Source organism: Salmo trutta, chromosome 21, assembly GCF_901001165.1.
Source record: "Salmo trutta chromosome 21, fSalTru1.1, whole genome shotgun sequence".
Classification (NCBI taxonomy): domain Eukaryota; kingdom Metazoa; phylum Chordata; class Actinopteri; order Salmoniformes; family Salmonidae; genus Salmo; species Salmo trutta.
In genome coordinates this window covers 499,483-520,968 of record NC_042977.1, presented here as the reverse complement: position 1 = coordinate 520,968, position 21,486 = coordinate 499,483, and the positions used below count along the sequence as shown (strand labels likewise).

Genomic DNA, 21,486 nt, shown 5'->3' with positions numbered 1-21,486 from the left:
ATGTAAATTAAGTCGCAATGGATAGCCTACTGTTGCATGTAACTGGTTAGAACAGCTCATGAGCTCATGAGGTGTCCTAAATATCTGTCGACTAGGTGTGACTATTATGACTAAAGAGGCTTCATGCATAGATTTTATTTTTACCCATAAAAGTAGGAGTAAAATGTCTCTATTCTCAGCACTTATGACTGCTTTGTGGATATGGCCCCTGATCACAGCATTCAGGGTTGTCAAGGCATACGTACCCAACCTCAGAGAGAACTCATAGAACTTCTTTAGTTTCCCGACCAGTGGGACCACAGCAGCCCAGGCTCGCTCCTGTACCTGGTCCTCACTTGGGTTCTGTATTGCCTGGACGAGGGTGAATGAGTGAGTGGATTAAAATGTCAGATGAAACTCCACAATAGCCCCTCTTTACACACAATGAGACGTTTTGATCAACAACAACAACAAAAAACATTTGTAAGAAGAATTCAAAACATTTGCACAGAAAAAAAGTGATCAGTAGTGATCAGTAGCTGAAAGCATTTCTAAATGTCCTTTGCATTTAATTCAGTTGTATTAAAATGTTGTGCAAAGCGGCGACCCAGGGACCCACATCATATGTTAGCAAAATGTCCATGTCAAGAAAGCTAACCAGCTGCCAGCGGCACTTGCCGTGACAGGTACTCGTGGGTGCTTTTTCAAAGCCTGGCAGATACTCCAATGAGTAATTTGCTCAATTTTAGAAATTGAGAAATAAAGTTCACATCTTAAAAAATATTAATACTGAAGGTACATAAAATGAAGGTACATTCATAAAAAATTTTAAACCTACTTTTTAAAAAATATTGCGGACCAACTGCAATACCTCGGGGCCGGGGACCTCAGGTTGAATACCTCTGCAGCAGAATGCTAAAATATTCCAATATTCTTTCCAGAACATTTGCTAAAATTGAGGAAATTTAACCAAACTCTGGTGTTTATTAACTTAACCCTTAACCCACCTGTCGTATCTCTTCTCCTGCTCCGTTGTAGGATTGCAGGTCATCTAGGATAGCCAGAGCCTCCATCAGTACCTCGTTCACCTGCTCCCATACTGCCCTCTCTGCCTCTGTAGGCTGGGCATCTGGAGTAGGTCAGAAAGCAATTCAGAGCAAACATTGATACAACTTTTATAGTATGTTGAACCAAAGTGGCGCAGAGTACCAGTATTCAGTGCATCAGTGAGAGCATTGGGCATTTTTTGGTGTGATTCCTTTTTAGTTGTTAATTATCTCTACATGCAAAACAGACAAAAACAGTGCAGGGTAGTACTTAATAATAACGTCATGTAATAAAGCATTTATAATGGATTAGTGAATAGTTTACTCATCATTTAGTAATCATTACTCCCAAATTTGAAAAGTAAATTTGTAAAGTTAGTAACCTAGTTATTCACATTTATAAACAACTTTTTTATAGTGTTTAAAAATGATTCCATTTCTAAGATGTTTAATATAGGTTCTTATAAACCATTTACTAATCATTAGTTGAGTATTTTTGCGTGACCTCATCTAAATTGTGGGCTATTTATGAATACCTAATAAATGTATTGAGTGCCCAGTGTAATTTCTCACAAAACGATGGACATGCCATTTGTAGACATTCCAGCAGTACCTGATGCTCCTTAAGGATTTATTTTGAGTCCCGGAATGTCTACCAATGGCATGTCCATCTTTTTGTGAGAAATTACACAGGGCACTCAATACATTTATAAAGTATTTATAAAGTATAGATAGCCCACACTTTAGATGAGGCCATGCAAAGACTTAACTAGTGATTAGTAAATGGTTTATAAGGATATTAAACATCTTAAAAATGGAGTAATGATTACTAAATAATGAATAAACCATTTACTAATCCATTATACAGTACATGCTTTATTAAGTGGAGATATTATTAAGTGCTGCAAAATAAACGTATTACTTGATTGTCTGTACATTAGAAATAGTGTGTATGATTTCCCACCCAAGCTTGTCCCCTCACCCCAACAGGCATGGCTGCTCCCTCATCTCCAAAGAAAGAAAAACAGTATATTTATAGAGAGCTTTTTCCAAAAATATCAAAATGATGGCTTTTTTATTAGGGATCATCTTTATTTTTCTCAAGCCCATGTTTGCCAGATTTCTGAATTTCAGGTAGCTCTTTTCTTCTCTGTATCCTACCTATGCGGGCCTCCTAAAGCTTATTTGATCCATTCTACCATATTTTTTAATCCCGACTCGCTTCTCTGCATTTCTCCCTCTCTCGCCCTGCTAAATCCCATAAACTAACCCTCAGCTAATTCCAAATTCTAACCTAAGCTGCAAATTCCAAGATGAGGGGGGAATAGAGAGAGCTGGGAGAGGTTTTTGAAGGCACAATCTAATCTTCCAATCAGATTTCATGCCAGGTAGCATTTCCAGACCCTGCTGTGCCTTCGAAGCCCTTAAAAATATTTGATCTAAATTTGATAGGTAAGCCTGATGCTCCTATGCCTTTAGCATCCCATCCAATAGGTTCACCAGATACTCTGTGAGGAAAAAAACTCCAGTTGTTATGGAAACATGGATAAATAGGACAGACTGGTAATTTAGCCTTACCATGAACTGTTGCCTTAAGTGAACTATGCAAATCAAAGATCTGAATTGAACCGGATGGAAGTCATAAGTAGTCTCCAACATGTTGGACCAGAATACCATTAAAAGGAAAAAGAGGGCCATGGATTTGATATTTTGCTAATGACATGGTTGAGTTTGTACAGGGACGAGCCGAATGCATGGAAAGCAATCTTTTAGACAACTTCTAGACAACATCAGGGCTGAGGATATTTTAGGCTTGGGGACAATTTGTAGTTTAGAGTTCAGTTCAGGAAATAAAATGAAACTAACAAGTTGGTTTTAAATATCATTTCACCCCAAAACACTACTTTTTTCTTTGGAGGAATCAGTGACGCTATAGATGTGGTGTGTGCATGAATGCATGTAAATCACTTACTCTCAAAGTCCAGGAAGAAATTCCCTGCATTGTTGTCTATGTCCCTGGTCAACACCTTGATCAGGTTCCCCATACTGGCAAATCAAGAACCTAAACACAGGGGGGATGGGTAACATTAGACATTCATGACAGGCTCATCCTTATTTAGTACCCTCACCATTCCTGTGGGCATTGCGGGGCATGTACGTCTGTGTGATTGTGTGTCTGTGTGAGACCATCTGTCCAGAAAAACGTGCATATTGCATGACAATTTCAAGATTAACATACAACAGAGTTTGCTTGTCTGAGTGTGTAAAATGTGTGTGTGTACATGCCTGCCTAACCCTCTCTCAGCCACCTGCTCAGTCAAGATGGACACATCTGGTCGCCAGAGAGAGCGTGACAGAAAACAGCTGCCACTTGGGGACTGACAGGAACAGGGGGAGAGGAGTGTGTGTGCATATGTTTGTCGTGTGTGTGTGTGTGTGTGTGCGTGTGTGTGTGTGTGTGTGTGTGTGTCAAGCGTTCGTGCGACACCACATTAACTCTTCCCTCAACTGCCACCTATAACAGGGCTTACCCTGACTAATTCATCGTAAGCACAGGGCTATACTACAAAGAAGGATCAATGAGTTAGCCAGCTAACTTGCCTAAATATTCTGATATAACTTTTAATTTCAAGAAGGATAAGCTTGAAACGGGCATGGTCTAATTGATGTAACAAACGAAAAGACATACAGTTGAAGTCAGAAGTGTAAATACACCTTAGCCAAATACATTTTAACTCAGTTTTTCACAATTCCTGACATCTAATACTAGTAAAAAGTCCCTGTCTTAGGTCAGTTAGGATCACCACTTTATTTTAAGAATGTGAAATGTCAGAATAATAGAAGAGAGAATGATTTATTTCAGCTTTTACTTCTTTCATCACATTCCCAGTGGGTCAGAAGTTTACATACACTCAATTCGTATTTGGTAGCATTGCCTTCCACAAGCTTCCCACAATCATTTGGCTCAATTTTGGCCCATTCCTCCTGACAGAGCTTGTGTAACTGAGACAGGTTTGTATGCCTCCTTGCTCGCACACACTTTTTCAGTTCTGCCCACACATTTTCTATAGGATTGAGGGCAGGGCTTTGTGATGGCCACTCCAATACCTTGACTTTTCCTGCCTCATGATGCCATCTATTTTGTGAAGTGCACCAGTCCCTCCTGCAGCAAAGCACCCCCACAACATGATGCTTCCACCCCCGTGTTTCACAGTTGGGATGGTGTTCTTCAGCTTGCAAGCGTCCCCCTTTTTCCTCCAAACATAATGATGGTAATTATGGCCAAACAGTTCTGTTTTTGTTTCATCAGACCATAGGACAGCTCTCCAAAGAAGTATGATCTTTGTCCTGATGTGCAGTTGCAAACCATAGTCTGTCTTTTTTATGGCGGTTTTGGAGCAGTGGCTTCTTCCTTGCTGAGCAGCATTTCAGGTTATGTCGATATAGGACTCGTTTTACTGTGGATATAGATACTTTTGTACCCGTTTCCTCCAGAATCTTCACAAGGTCCTTTGCTGTTGTTCTGGGATTGATATGCACTTTTCGCACCAAAGTACGCTCATCTCTAGGAGACAGAACACGTCTCCTTCCTGAGCGGTATGACGGCTGCGTGGTCCCATGGTGTTTATACTTGCATACTATTGGACAGATGAACGTGGTACCTTCAGGCATTTGGAAATTGCTCCCAAGAATGAACCAGACTTGTGGAGGTGTACAATTTTTTCTCGGAGGTCTTGGATGATTTCTTTCGATTTTCCCATGATGTCAAGCAAAGAGGCACTGAGTTTGAAGGTAGGCCTTGAAATACATCCACAGGTACACCTCCAATTGACTCAAATTATGTCAATTAGCCTATCAGAAGCTTCTAAAGCCATGGCATAATTTTCTGGAATTTTCCAAGCTGTTAAAAAGGCACAGTCAACTTAGTGTATGCAAACTTCTGACCCACGGGAATTGTGATACAGTGAATTATAAGTGAAATAATTTGTCTGTAAACAATTGTTGGAAAAATTACTTGTGTCATGCACAAAGTAGATGTCCTCACCGACTTGCCAAAACTATAGTTTCTTAACAAGAAATTTGTGGAGTGGTTGAAAAACTAGTTTTAATGACTCCAACCTAAGTGTATGTAAACTTCTGACTTCAACTGTATATAAATTTAGCGTTTTTAATGGACCAGAAAATCTGTAGTTATTTCTAGTTGTTTTTACAAAATCAAACCTCGTTCCTAATTATCCTTAAGGTATATATTTTGGAGGGGAAACTTTATTTTACCAGTAAATGTAGGAAATTGAATGACTGTTTTTTTTATTAGAGTATGACAAAGTGTCAAATAACACTTTTTAGTCATATTTCTTGTTTTATAAAGGGCTTACAGAGCTTGTTTTGCCACTCACACCTGTCCTCCAGTGTTTGTTATGAAGTTGATGATGAAGTGCCGCAGTATGCTGCAACTTTTAAAGGACGGACCACTGCACTTCTTTGCTATTCAAATCTGAAAATTGGAACAAAAATATATTTTACCGATCAAACGATACAGCTGTTTTACTAACCACATCAACAACATTTCCTTTAACTTTTTATAAACTGAAATTTCGACCACTTTCCCAACAAGTTAGACAAAACCTTAGAGGGTGTGACATCTTGGTCTACCTCTCAGAACAGAATGATCTGCTACCAATCAAAGGTTACAGCTGATTGTCATAGTTTAGAGTGATGAAAAGTAGCTAGCTGATGTCACCTAACAGCTCTACCATGTGTCGTCATTGAGCAGCTCAAACGAAGCCATTGCTATGGATACTCACACACGCAGATGAACATGTGTGCGAGCACATGCAAAAATGATGAAGAGGGTGAAGAGAGTGATTGAATTTAGAACAATAGCGTAATGATGAAGAAATGTGAACACCAAGAGAGCAGCAACATCGTGTCGTCCTCCTTCTCAGTATCGTACACCGTGCTCTAAATAAATAAACTGGCTAGTTTGCCTGTCTGTAAAAGAGAAGGGTGGGCTGTAAATTGATCCTGCTGCTCTGATTTAATAGAGCGAACTGTCTCTATTCACTCGCTTCAAATTTCACACGATCACTTCTGATTGCATACTTAGGTCTGACCATTTACAGTTTCCAGAAACTTTACTTATTCCATATTTTGTTGTGTTACAGCCCATCTACACCCAATACCCCATAATGACAAAGTGAAAACATGTTTTTAGATTTTTTTTGGAAATTTAGTGAAAATTGCATTTATATAAGTATTCGCACCCCTGAGTCAATACATGTTAGAATCACCTTTGGCAGTGATTACAGCTGTGAGTCTTTCTGGGTAAGTTTCTAAGAGCTTCGCACACCTAGATTGCACATTATTCTTTTCAAAATTCTTCAAGCTCTGTCCAATTGGTTGTTGATTATTGCTAGACAACCATTTTCAAGTCTTGCCAAAGATTTGTAAGCATTCTTAAGTCAAAATTGTAACTAGGCCACTCAGGAACATTCACTGTCTGCTTGGTAAGATTTGGCCTTGTATTTTAGGTTATTGTCCTACTAAATGGTCTCCCAGTGTCTGTTGGAAAGCAGAGTGAACCAAGTTTTCCTCTAGGATTTTGCCTGTGCTTAGCTCCATTCTGTTTACTTTTTGTACTGAAAAACTACCCATTCTTTAACGATTACAAGCATACCCATAACATGATGCAGCCACCACTATGCTTGAAAATATGGAGAGTGGTACACAGTAATGTATTGTATGTATTGGATTTGCCCCAAACATAACATTTTGTATACAGGACAAAAAGTGAATTGCTTTGCCACATTTTTTGCAGTATTACTTTTGTGCCTTGTGGCAAACAGGATTCAGGTTTTGGAATATTTTGATTCTGTACAGGCTTCCTTATTTTCACTCTGTCATTTAGGTTAGTATTGTGGAGTAACTATACAGAACAAAAATATTTTAAAAAACATGTAAAGTGTTGGTCCCATGTTTCATGAGCTGAAATAGAAGATCCCAGAAATGTTCCATACATAGAAAAAGCTTATTTCTCTCAACTGTTCACATCCCTGTTAGTGAGCATTTCTCCTTTGTCAAGATAATCCATCCACCTGACAGGTGTGGCATATCAAGAAGCTGATTAAACAGCATTATCATTACACAGGTACCTCTTGTTCTGGGGACAATAAAAGGCCACTCTAAAATGTGCAGTTTTGTCACAAAACACCATGCCAGAGATGTCACCATTTTTATGGCAGTATATCCAACCGGACTAATAACCGCAGACCACGTCTGACCATGCAAGCCCAGGACCTCCACATCCGGCTTCTTCACCTGCGGGATTGTCTGAGGCCCAGCCCAGTCATGCAAAATCCATAGATTAGGGCCTAATGAATTTATTTAAATTGACTGATTTCCTTATTTGAACTGTAACTCAGTAAAATCTTGAAACTGGTGAATGTTGAGTTTATATTTTTGTTCAGTATACAATGTTGTAGATCCATCCTCAGTTCTGTAAGAATATGTCAAAGATAAAAACACAATGAAGAGTTTGAGAGGACAAGAGTACTAAAACAGAGTCCTAATGGTCAATGAGGAATTTTAAATAGGAGTTGGGTTTCAATTCAACAGCTGTTTAGAATCTGTGGAATGTCACTCCTGAACTCAGAGCTACACGTGCTACGTTTTCATTGGTCTGTACATTGAGTCGGGGGCAGGATACTTGTTATTTTGCCATTGGCCAAGTTGTACTGCAAGGACTTCTGATTTGTCAACCCCAGGCTAGGGTGGGGGGTTATAAATGGCATCCTGTTTCTTTGTTCTGTGGGGAAAAGCTGAGGACAGGAGAGACTGAACATCTGAACATCTACCTACCAGCATAACATCTTGATTTGTCCTTCTAAAATAAACACATTTTTTTCCCACTGATTTGCTTTGGAGTTTGTGTTATTGAAGAATAACATAAATTGCTAACAGTTCTCTCCCATCACAGCCATTAATTAAGCTCTATAACTATTTAAAAGTCACCATTGGCCTAATGGTGAAATCCCTGAGCGGTTTTGGTCCTCTCCAGCAACTGAGTTAGGAAGGACACCTGTATCTTTGTAGTGACTGGGTGCATTGACACACCATCCAAAGTGTAATTAATAACTTCACCATGCTCAAAGGGTTTTAGCCATCTACCAGTAGGTGACCTTTACGAGGTTTTGGAAAACCTCCCTGGTCTTTGTGGTTGAATCTGTGTTTGAAATTCACTGCTCGACTGAGGAACCTTACAGATAATTTTATGTGTAGGGTAAAGAGATGAGGTAGTCATTCATAAATCATGTTCAACAAGTCCACCCAACGTGTTATGTGAGTTATTAACCTTACATTATTACATTTTACTACTGAACTGCCATAACAAAGGAGTTGACTGGACATTTCAGCATTTCATTTTTTATGAATTTATTTAAAAAAATAATAATGTATTCCACTTTGACATTATGGGGTACTGTGTGTAGGTCAGTGACACAAAATCTCGATTTAATCAATTTTAAATTTAGTGTATAACACAACAAAATATGGAAAAGTCATGGAGTGTTAATACTTTCTGAAGGCATTGTATATATGAGATGGGACTACACCTTTAGTGTGTTCTACTGGTGAAAGGGGGGCGGACAGGCCACCTGCAGTGAGTAATGTATACTGACAGGGTGTGTGTGTGTGTGTGTGTGTGTGTGTGTGTGTGTGTGTGTGTGTGTGTGTGTGTGTGTGTGTGTGTGTGTGTGTGTGTGTGTGTGTGTGTGTGTGTGTGTGTGTGTGTGTGTGTGTGTGTGTTGTGCGTTTGTTGTGTGTGTGTGTGTGTGTGTGTGTGTGTGTGTGTGTGTGCGCGCGCGTGTGTAAGAAGGCCACTATCCGTCATACACATCTTTAAGGTAAACACTTCAACTACTGTTGCTTGGGGAGAACAGTATAGCTAGATTAAGGTCAAAGTAAACCCCACCTCTCAATCTCACCCACACACACTCAGCCCCACTCACGACCCATCGGTGGGGGGTTATTGAGGGATAAAGGGGTTTGACTGAGGGCCACTCATTCGACTACAACTCCCCATTCCTATGCTCTCATTGGCTCAGATGGGAACTCAGCATTCTACTGTATCCATGGAGCCCAAAAAGCTGCTTCTGCTGCTACTGCTACTGCTGCTACTACTACTACTATGCCAAGCCCATCCAATGAAAAAACAACCCACCCCTTTCTCCCTTTCCTCCTCCTCACACACAAACACAAGTAGTTGAGGAGTCACATGGTGCTCGGAAAGGAAGGCAGCAAGGCTAGGGAGCTGCAGCAGCAGACTTGACCCAGATTTGCCCAGTGACATCGCACCAGAAGTAGGGTGAAGTTGTCCCCTTAGACACAGGTCTAAGGTCAGCTACAGTATGGTTTCTCGCCATAATAGTTAGGGAATGAATCGGGGGTGGGTACTGGGTACTGGTACTGTTAGTACCAGTACCCAGTACTGTTAGTTCCTGTATTTCCTTTGTTAGTCTAATCTCTTTTGACCGAAAAAGTCAGTTATAAATTATTTTGTCTTGGTTAAGCACAGATTTTAATCCAGTAGGCTTTAATTCAATTTCCAATATCCCCACCCATGTGGAAATTTGTTAAGAGTTATGGGGATGCCAATTAGAGAGCGGTCCAATCGCAATCTGTCTCCTATCAAAACAACTTTTAGTGCCAGCGAGGTACAAGAAATTAGTCAAGAAGACTAGCTTGATTAAGCCTCCTCTATGTATATCTCACTAGTTGTAATGTGTCAAAGAGGTTAAAACTTGGTGGAAGCACCTCAGCAATTACAGCTGTAAATCATTTTGAATAAGATTCTACCAACTCTGCAACATATATACATTGTTGTATGGATTTCACTTTGTGCACAGGGGCAATGTCATGCTGAAACAGGAAAGGGCATTCCCCAAAATGTTGCCACAAAGTTGGAAGCACAGAATCGTCTAGAATGTCATTGAATGTTGTAGCGTTACGATTTTCCTTCACTGGAACTAAGGGTCCTAGCCCAAACCATGAAAAACAGCCCCAGACCATTATTCATCCTCCACCAAATGTTACAGTTGGCACTATGCATCACTAAGCTAGGACCCTGGGAGTAAACACCTCCCTTTGCAACTGGATCCTGGACTTCCTGACGGGCCGCACAGAGGTGGTAAGGCTAGGTAACAACAGATCCGCCACGCTGATCCTCAACATGGGGGCCCCTCAGGGGTGCGTGCTAAGTCCCCTCCTGTACTCCTTGTTCACTCATGACTGCATGGCCAGGCACGTCTCCAACACCATCATTAAGTTCGCTGATGACACAACAATGTTAGGTTTGATCACCCACAACGATGAGACAGCCTAGACCTGGCCGTGTGGTGCCAGGACAACAACCTCTCCCTCAACGTGATCAAGACAAAGGAGATTATTGTGGACTACAGGAAAAGGAGGACAGAGCACGCCCCCATTCTCATCAACAGGACTGTAGTAGAGCAGGTTGAGAGCTTCAAGTTCCTTGGTGTCCACATCACCAACAAACTGTCATGGTCCAAGCACACCAAGACAGTCGTGAAGAGGGCACGACAAAATCTACTCCCCCTCAGGAGACTGAAAAGATTTGGCATGGGTCCTCAGATACTCAAAAAGGTTCTACAGCTGCACCATCGAGAGCATCCTGACTGGTTGCATCACTGCATGGTACGGCAATTGCTCGGCCTCTGACCACAAGGCACTACAGAGGGTAGTGCGTACGGCCCAGTACATCACTGGGGCCAAGCTTCCTGCCATCCAGGACCTCTATACAAGGTGGTGTCAGAGGAAGGCCCTAAAAATGGTCAAAGACTCCAACCACCCTAGTCAGACTGTTCTCTCTGCTACCGCACGGCAAGCGCTACTGTAGCACCAAGTCTAGGTCCAAAAGTGAGTGATCTATTCAAATAAATAGTCGCTATTGGCGATAATGAAAAACCATTGCAATGCTTTTTCCAAATACCCCTGTATACCGCCCAAGCTTAGTGGGGGGGGGTGGGGGTGTGTAGAGATATGGGGCGGGGGGGTTGGACGGAGACATGTTGGACTTTGGGGAATGGTATGGGGAGTTGGGGGTGTAGGCCTGCCTCTTTTTGTTCCTTTTTTTTACATAGCAATTTTACTATTACAAAATCCTTATTGATTAATATTATAATTCTCTGTAAGTATTTCTTACTTTTATTTTTATTTTGAGTGGCAGCCCATGGGTACATATTATATAAACTGAATATATCAATTGAAATTGATATTGTTCCGGTTTACCCCAACAACAAAAAATGACAAAACAAATAAAACTTGGTCAATTATTCATTTATTTTATATATAAGTGGGTTGGTCTAAATCGGATGTTCGGTATTATATTTAATGAATATTATATGAATCCTAGTAATTGAAAAGGCCAATTGCAGGAATGATATTGTTATCTGTTTCTAACTACAGCAAATATTTCAGAACAATCTGAGATGGTGTCATGGCTTGCTGAAATGAAACGGAACTACCCATGGTCCTCTATAGCTCAGTTGGTAAAGTATGGTGCTTGCAACACCAGGACAGTGGGATTGATTCCTGGGACCACCAGTACATAAAATGTATACACACTTGACTGTAAGTCACTTTGTATAAAAGTGTCCGCTAAATGGCTTATATTATTGAGTAAAACTACATTACTTTTCTATATCAGCTTAATATCTGACGGTGATAGAAAAAAAACTACTCTCGAAAGTGGACAAAATCGAATAAAATAGCATATTTTGAAAGCATTATAACTACACTGAACAGAAATATAAACGCAACAATTCCAACGATTTTGCTGAGTTACAGTTCATATAAGGAAGTCAGTCAATTGAAATACATTCATTAGGCCCTAATCTATGGATATCACATGACTGGGAACACAGATATGCATCTGTTGGTCACAGATACCTTTAAAAAAAAAAGTATGGGCGTGGATCAGAAATCCAGCCAGTATCTGGTGTCACCACCATTTGCTTCATGCAGTGCGAAACATCTTCGCATAGAGTTGATCAGGCTGTTGATTGTGGCCTGATCAATAAGCTTTTTATGTGTATGGAACATTTCTGGGATCTTTTATTTCAGCTCATGAAACGTTGGACCAACACTTTACATGTTGTGTTTGTATTTTTGTTCAGTATAGATACTTGTTATGTCAAACGTGTATCTTTTGGATTTATCAATCCATATCTATCTGCAAGATAGTGTTTTCCTAATGCCAATTCTGCTTTGCTTTCATGCTTCTTTACTGAGACTAGGTCATCAAATCCAGGGCAAGTTTCTTAGAGATGTCCTGGGGTACAGAGCACACAGTAGAGGTGCAGCCCAGTCAAGCACTGCATAGGTTTATGATACCCCCTGGTGGAGCCACAGTGAGTGACCTGCAGGTTAAAAACCACTGCATGCATAGAAATCACCCTGTATGCACACTGGGATTTTGTGTCAGAGAATTTCAGATGGAGCCAATGCTTTTCAATAGGAATCATCTATTGCCGGATAAATAACAACGGATGACAATTGTCTAACAAAACCGTCAAAATCGTTGAGTCTTTTTACATATGCAACCCGTCAGACAATAGTTGACTTTATGCTTTTGACGGACAAAAATGGACAAAGATGTAGGCCTTCAGTGCCTACAGAAAGTATTCATACTCATTGACTTATTCCACATTTTATTGTGTTACAGCCTGAATTCAAAACGGATAACATTTATATTTTTCTCACCCATCCGCACACAATTACCCATAATGAGAGTGGAAACATGTTTAACATTTTTGCAAATGTATTGAAAATGAATACATAAAGATCTAATTTACATAAGTATTCAAACCCCTTTGCTATGAGACTCCAAATTTTGCTCAGGTGTATCCAATTTATTTTGATCATCTTTGATATGTCACGATAACTTGATTGGAGTCCACCTGTGGCCAATTCAATTGCTAGGACATGATTTAGAAAGAAACACACCTATCTATATTAGGTCCCACAGTTGACAGTGCATGTCAGAGCAAAAACCAAACCATGAGGTTGAAGGAAGTGTCCGTAGAGCTCAGAGACAGGATTGTTTCGAGGCACAGATCTGGGGAAAGGTACCAAAAAATGTCTGCAGCATTGAAGGTCCCCAAGAATAAAGTGGCCTCCGTCATTCTTAAATGGAAGAAGTTTGGAACCACCAAGACTCTTCCTAGAGCTGGCCGCCTGGCCAAACTGAGCAATCGGGGGTGAAGGGCCTTGGTCATGGAGCTGACCAAGAACCGATGGTCACTCTGACAAAGCTCCAGAGTTCCTCTGTGGAGATGGGAGAACCTTCCAGAAGGACAACCATCTCTGCAGCACTCCACCAATCAGGCCTTTATAGTAGAGTGACCAGACGGAAGCCACTGATCAGTAAAAGACACATGACATCCCACTTGGAGTTTGCCAAAAGGCACCTAAAGGACTCTGACAATGAGAAACAAGATTCTCTGGTCTGATGAAACCAAGATTGAAGTCTTTGACCTGAATACCAAGCATCACGTCTGGCACCATCCCTACGGTGAAGAATGAAGGTGGCAGCATCATGCTATGGGGATCTTTTTCAGTGGCAGGGACTGGGAGACCAGTCAGGATCAAGGGAAAGTTGAACGGAGCAAAGTACAGAGAGATGCTTTGTGAAAACCTGCTCCAGAGCGCTCAGGACCTCAGACTTGGGCGAATGTTCACCTTCCACAGGATAACGACACTAAGCACACAGCCAAGACAACACAGGAGTGGCTTCAGGATAAGTCTCTGAATGTCCTTGAGTGGCCCAGCCAGAGCCTGGCCTTGAACCCGATCAAACATCTCTGGAGAGACCTGAAAATAGTTGTGCAGCGACGCTCCCCATCCAACCTGACAGAGCTTGAGAGGATCTACAGAGAAGAATGGATGAAAGCACCATAATACAGGTGTGCCAAGCTTGTAGCGTCATACACAAGAAGACTAGAGTCTGTAATTGCTGTCAAAGGTGGTTCAACAAAGTACTGATTAAAGTTTCTGAATACTTAAGTAAACGTGATATTTCCTTATTTTATTTATAGACAAAGTTGAAGTCAGAAGTTTACATACACCTTAGCCAAATACATTTAAACTCAGTTTTTCACAATTCCTGACATTTAATCCTAGTAAAAATTCCTTGTCTTAGGTCAGTTAGGATCACCACTTTATTTTAAGAATGTGAAATGTCAGAATAATAGTAGAGAGAATGATTTATTTCAGTTTTTATTTCTTTCATCACATTCACAGTGGGTCAGAAGTTTACATACACTCAATTAGTATTTGGTAGCGTTGCCTTTAAATTGTTTAACTTGGGTCAAACGTTTCGGGTAGCCTTCCACAAGCTGCCACAATAAGTTGGGTGAATTTTGGCTCATTCCTACTGACAGAGCTGGTATTACTGAGTCAGGTTTGTATGCCTCCTTGCTCGCACACACTTTTTCAGTTCTGCCCACACATTTTCTATAGGATTGAGGTCAGGGCTTTGTGATGGCCACTCCAATACCTTGACTTTGTTGTCCTTAAGCCATTTTGCCACAACTTTGGAAGTATGCTTGGGGTCATTGTCCATTTGGAAGACCCATTTGCGACCAAGCTTTAACTTCCTGACTGATGTCTTGAGATGTTGCTTCAATATATCCACATAATTTTCCTACCTCATGATGCCATCTATTTTGTGAAGTGCACCAGTCCTTCCTGCAGCAAAGCACCCTCACAACATGATGCTGCCACTCCGTGCTTCACGGTTGGGATGGTGTTCTTCAGCTTGCAAGCCTCCCCCTTTTTCCTCCAAACATGACAATGGTCATTATGGCCAAACAGTTATATTTTTGTTTCATCAGACCAGAGGACACTTCTCTAAAAAGTATGATCTTTGTCTCCATGTGCAGTTGCAAATCGTAGTCTGGCTTTTTTATGGTGGTTTTGGAGCAGGGGCTTCTTCTTGCTGAGCGGCCTTTCAGGTTATGTCGATATAGGACTCGTTTTACTCTGGATATAGATACTTTTGTACCTGTTTCTTCCAGCACCTTCACAAGATCTTTTGCTGTTGTTCAGGGATTCATTTGCACTTTTCGCACCTAAGTACGGTCATCTCTAGGAGACAGAACGCGTCTCCTTCCTGAGCGGTATGACGGCTGCTTGGTCCCATGGTGTTTACACTTGCGTACTATTGTTTGTACAGATGAATGTGGTACCTTCAGGTGTTTCGAAATTGCTCCCAAGAATGAACCAGACTTGTGTAGGTCTACAATTTATTTTCTGAGGTCTTGGCTGATTTCTTTTGATTTTCCCATGATGTCAAGCAAAGAGGCACTGAGTTGGATGGTAGGCATTGAAATACCTCCACAGGTACACCTCCAATTGACTCAAATTATGTCAATTAGCCTATCAGAAGCTTCTAAAGCCATGACATCATTTTCTGGAATTTTCCAAGCTGTTTAAAGGCACAATCAACTTAGTGTATATGTAAACTTCTGACCCACGGGAATTGTGATACTGTGAATTATAAGTGAAATAATCTGTCTGTAAACAATTGTTGGAAAAATTACTTGTGTCATGCACAAAGTAGATGTCCTAACCGACTTGCCAAAACTATAGTTTGTTAACAAGAAATTTGTGAAGTGGTTGAAAAACGAGTTTTAATAACTCTAACCTAAGTGTATGTAAACTTCCGACTAAGTTATGGAGTAATGTGTGTAGATTGATGAGGAAAAAAACTATTTAATCAATTTTAAAATAAGGCTGTAATGTAACAAAATGTGAAAAAGGTCAAGGGGTCTGAATACTTTCCCTAGACTGTACGTGATAGTGTGTCATTTCACAGTCCCTATTGTGCAAAGGGATGATGTTATTGTGCTCTTTGGGAGAGGAAACGCAGAGCAGTGGACACCTCTATGGAAACAAACATTTGTATATTCACTTAAGTCAATCATTTGTGCTAATAACTAAGAATAATTTGCACTAAGAGGCAATGTATCAAAATCATGTGCCAAAGATACATTCTCAGAATCCACTGTGCTTATAGTGTTTCAATATTGCATTGCACCACAGGTATTTTTAGATTTTACACATGCAATGCAGCCCTGGCAATGCCCTAAAAAAACTGTGATATTCTAAATAGACAGGATGCAGCTCGTGACTACGGCATGTAATGCTTCTTCGTGCTATTGACCTCATATCCACATCCATATTGCATCTACACATGGAAATTATTAAAAGGAAAGTTGAGAATATTAAGGTTTTTTAAATGCTGCCCAGACAGTAATACAAACACACAGTATTTTAGATATGTTTGTAGCATACAGTAAATCCAAAATGATTGATTTTATACATGTACAGTACCAGTCAAAGGTTTGGACACATCTACTCCCATTCAAAGGGTTTTCTTTCTTTTTAAAATGCTCTACATTGTAGAATAATAGTTAAGACATCAAAACTATGATATAACACATATGGAATCATGTAGTAACCAAAAAAGTGTTATATTTTATATTTCAGATTCTCCAAAGTAGCCACCCTTTGCTTGATGACAGCTTTGCACACTCTTGGCATTCTCTCAACCAGCTTCATGAGGTAGTCACCTGGAATGCATTTCAATTAACAGGTGTGCCTTGTTAATTTGTGGAATTTCTTTCCTTCTTAATGCATTTCAACCAATCAGTTGTGTTGTGACAAGGTAGGAGTGGTATACAGACGATAGCCCTATTTGATAAAAGACCAAGTCCATATTATGGCAAGAACTGATCAAATAAGCAAAGAGAAATGACAGTCCATCATTACTTTAAGACATGAAGGTCAGTCAATCCAGAACATTTTAAGAACTTTGAAAGTACAGTCGCAAAAACCATTAAGCACTATGATGAAACTGGCCATCATGAGGACCGCCACAGGAAAGGAAGACCCAGAGTTACCTCTGCTGCAGAGGATCAGTTCATTAGAGTTACCAGCGTCAGAAATTGCAGCCCAAATAAATGCTTCAGAGTTCAAGCAACAGACACATCTCAACATCAACTGTTCAGAGGAGACTGCGTGAATCAGGCATTCATGGTCGAATTGCTGCAAAGAAACCACTACTAAAGGACACCAACAAGAAGACACTTGCTTGTGCCAAGAAACACGAGCAATGAACATTAGACCGGTGGAAATCTTTGAGAATGTGGGGGTGCTGTGCTGGTGACACTGTCAGTGATTTATTTTGAATTCAAGTCACACTTAACCAGCATGGCTACCACAGCATTCTGCAGCGATACGCCTTCCCATCTCGTTGGCGCTTAGTGGGACTATCATTTGTTTTTCAACAGGACAATAACCCAACACACCTCCAGAAGGAGAGTGATGGAGTGCTGCATCAGATGACCTGGCCTCCACAATCATCCGACCTCAACCCAATTGAGATGGTTTGGGATGAGTTGGACCGCAGAGTGAAGGAAAAGCAGCCAACAAGTGCTCCGCATATGTGGGAACTCCTTCAAGACTGTTGGAAAAGCATTCCAGTTGAAGCTGGTTGAGAGAATGCCAAGAGTGTGTGAAGCTGTCATCAAGGCAAAGGGTGGCTACTTCGAAGAAACTCAAATATAAAATATATTTTGATTTGTTTAACACTTTTTTGGTTACTACATGATTCCATATGTGCTATTTCATAATTTGAATGTCTTCACTATTATTTGTCAATGTAGAAATTAGTTTTAAAAAATGTAAAAACCGTTCAATGAGTTGGTATGTCCAAACTTTTGCTTGGTACAGCACAAACTGAGTAGAAATCAGCTACATAGTTGTCTTTGTATCAAAGATAAAGGTAAGATAAAGGTAAACGCAGCCATTGCTAGCTAGCCAACTCTAGCAGCTAGCAGTACTGTATCATTTTTAGTCAATAAGATTTTTGCAACATAAGCTTAACTTTCTGAACTTTCGAGACGTGTAGTCCACTTGTGTAGCTAGCAGGACTGACTTTGTGTTAGCTAGTCAATGTTTAATCACTTCTGCGTTATGAAAGGAACTAGACACGGACACGTATGAGCCATTGGTAGTTTGTTGTAACCAAGTATTGGTGCTAACATTGTGTATTGGTGCTAACCGTGTGTTATTGGATGCTAGCATGCTAGTTAGCTACGGCGTCATAGGATACGGTGCACTGGAAGAAGCTGGAAGAATACTGTACCAAGTTATCTAGCTGAATAAACTAAGTTTGAGCCTATTCCTGGAAACATTGAACCACTGTAGTTTACATCAATTATATTTCTAAAGTGGAAGTTGGAAAAGTTATATGAGTGTTTCAGTGAATGGTTAGTGAGGGAGGCCCTGCGCTCTCGCTTCCACCTTTGTTAAGTTAATTTTCATTCCAATCTCCTTTGCATTAGCGTAGCCTCTCCTGTAGCCTGTCAACTATGTGTCTGTCTATCCCTGTTCTCTCCTCTCTGCACAGGCCACACAAACGCCTCACACCGCATGGCCGCTGCCACTCTAACGTGGTGGTCCCAGCGCGCACGACCCACGTGGAGTTCCAGGTCTCCGGCAGCCTCTGGAACTGCCGGTCTGCGGCCAACAAGGCAGAGTTCATCTCAGCCTATGCTACCCTCCAGTCCCTCGACTTCTTGGCGCTGACGGAAACATGGATTACCACAGATAACACTGCTACTCCTACTGCTCTCTCCGCTTCTGACCACGTGTTCTCGCATACCCCGAGAGCATCTGGTCAGCGGGGTGGTGGCACTGGAATCCTCATCTCTCCCAAGTGGACATTCTCTCTTTCTCCCCTGACCCATCTGTCTATCCCCTCATTTGAATTCCATGCTGTCACAGTCACTAGCCCATTCAAGCTTAACATCCTTATCATTTATCGCCCTCCAGGTTCCCTTGGAGAGTTCATCAATGAGCTTGACGCCTTGATAAGTTCCTTTCCTGAGGATGGCTCACCCCTCACAGTTCTGGGTGACTTTAACCTCCCTACGTCTACCTTTGACTAATTTCTCTCTGCCTCCATCTTTCCACTCCTCTCCTCTTTTGACCTCACCCTCTCACCGTCCCCCCCTACTCACAAGGCAGGCAATACGCTTGACCTCATCTTTACTAGATGCTGTTCTTCTACTAATCTCACTGCAACTCCCCTCCAAGTCTCCGACCACTATCTTGTATCCTTTTCCCTCTCGCTCTCCTCCAACACTACTCACTCTGCCCCTACTCAGATGGTATTGCGCCGTCGCAACCTTCGTTCTCTCTCTCCTGCTACTCTCTCCTCTTCCATCCTATCATCTCTTCCCTCTGCTCAATCCTTCTCCAACCAATCTCCTGATTCTGCTTCCTCAACCCTCATCCTTTGACTCTCTATGTCCCCTATCCTCCCGGCCGGCTCGGTCCTCCCCTCCTGCTCCGTGGCTTGACGACTCATTGCGAGCTCACAGAACAGGGCTCCGGGCAGCCGAGCGGAAATGGAGGAAAACTAGCCTCCCCGCGGACCTGGCATCTTTTCACTCCCTCCTCTCTACATTTTCTTCCTCTGTTTCTGCTGCTAAAGCCACTTTCTACCACTCTAAGTTCCAAGCATCTGCCTCTAACCCTAGGAAGCTATTTGCCACCTTCTCCTCCCTCCTGAATCCTGCTCCCCTCCTCCCTCTCTGTGGATGACTTTGTCAACCATTTTGAAAAGATTTTGACAACAAAAGAGGTTGACGACATTCGATCCTCGTTTGCTAAGTCAAACGACACCGCTGGTCCTGCTCACGTTGTCCTACCCTATGCTTTGACCTCTTTCTCCCCTCTCTCTCCAGATGAAATCTTGCGAATTGTGACGGACGGCCGCCCAACAACCTGCCCGCTTGACCCTATCCCCTCCTCTCTTCTCCAGACCATTTCCGGAGACCTTCTCCCCTACCTCTCCTCACAAATCAACTCATCCTTGACCGCTGGCTACGTCCCTTCCGTCTTCAAGAGAGCGAGAGTTGCACCCCTTCTCAAAAAACCTACACTCGATCCCTCTGATGTCAACAACTACAGACCAGTATCCCTTCTTTCTTTTCTCTCCAAAACTCTTGAGCGTGCCGTCCTTGGCCAGCTCTCTTGCTATCTCTCTCAGAATGACCTTCTTGATCCAAATCAGTCAGGTTTCAAGACTGGTCATTCAACTGAGACTGCTCTTCTCTGTGTCACGGAGGCTCGCCGCACTGCTAAAGCTAACTCTCTCTCCTCTGCTCTCATCCTTCTAGACCTATCTGCTGCCTTTGATACTGTGAACCATCAGATCCTCCTCTCCACCCTCTCCGAGTTGGGCATCTCCGGCGCGGCTCACTCTTGGATTGCGTCCTACCTGACAGGTCGCTCCTACCACGTGGCATGGGGAGAATCCGTCTCCGCACCACGTGCTCTCACCACTGGTGTCCCCCAGGGCTCAGTTCTAGGCCCTCTCCTATTCTCGCTATACACCAAGTCACTTGGCTCTGTCATATCCTCACATGGTCTCTCCTATCATTGCTACGCAGACGACACACAATTAATATTCTCCTTTCCCCCTTCTGATAATCAGGTGGTGAATCGCATCTCTGCATGTCTGGCAGACATATCAGTGTGGATGATGGATCACCACCTCAAGCTGAACCTCGGCAAGACGGAGCTGCTCTTCCTCCCGGGGAAGGACTGCCCGTTCCATGATCTCGCTATCACGGTTGACAACTCCATTGTGTCCTCCTCCCAGAGTGCTAAGAGCCTTGGCGTGACCCTGGACAACACCCTGTCGTTCTCCGCTAACATCAAGGCAGTGACCCGATCCTGTAGGTTCATGCTCTACAACATTCACAGAGTACGACCCTGCCTTACACAGGAAGCGGCGCAGGTCCTAATCCAGGCACTTGTCATCTCCCGTCTGGACTACTGCAACTTGCTGCTGGCGGGGCTCCCTGCCTGTGCCATTAAACCCCTCCAATTCATCGAGAACGCCGCAGCCCGTCTGGTGTTCAACCTTCCCAAGTTCTCTCACGTCACCTCGCTCCTCAGCACACTCCACTGGCTTCCAGTTGAAGCTCGCATCTGCTACAAGACCATGGTGCTTGCCTACGGAGCTGTGAGGGGAACGGCACCTCCATACCTTCAGGCTCTGATCAGTCCCTACACCCAAAGAAGGGCACTGCGTTCATCCACCTCTGGCCTGCTCGACCTCCCTACCTCTGCAGAAGCACAGTCCCCGCTCAGCCCAGTCAAAACTGTTCGCTGCTCTGGCACCCCAATGGTGGAACAAGCTCCCTCATGACGCCAGGACAGCGGAGTCAATCACCACCTTCCGGAGACACCTGAAACCCCACCTCTTTAAGGAATAGCTGGGATAGGATAAAGTAGTCCTTCTAACCCCCCCCCCCCAAAAAAAAGATATAGATGTACTATTGTAAAGTGGTTGTTCCACTGGATA

At 42.3% G+C, this 21,486-nt stretch overlaps 1 protein-coding gene across 3 annotated transcripts in view; it reads right to left on the bottom strand.

Annotated features, from left to right (window-relative positions):
• The window catches only part of fam49ba (family with sequence similarity 49 member Ba), a 73,894-nt gene that overhangs the window by 40,143 nt on the left and 12,265 nt on the right, over window positions 1–21,486 (bottom strand). The window contains exons 2-5 of one of the 3 annotated variants that reach the window (XM_029703931.1): window positions 5,402–5,520; window positions 2,998–3,087; window positions 987–1,108; window positions 246–351 (exon numbers count right to left, since the gene is read on the bottom strand). In XM_029703931.1, the coding sequence (XP_029559791.1) occupies window positions 246–351; window positions 987–1,108; window positions 2,998–3,070 (301 nt within the window). In that variant the 5' untranslated portion in view covers window positions 3,071–3,087; window positions 5,402–5,520. The remainder of the gene's footprint in view (window positions 1–245; window positions 352–986; window positions 1,109–2,997; window positions 3,088–5,401; window positions 5,521–21,486) is intronic. The other 2 variants (XM_029703932.1, XM_029703930.1) reach the window with 2 other exon arrangements.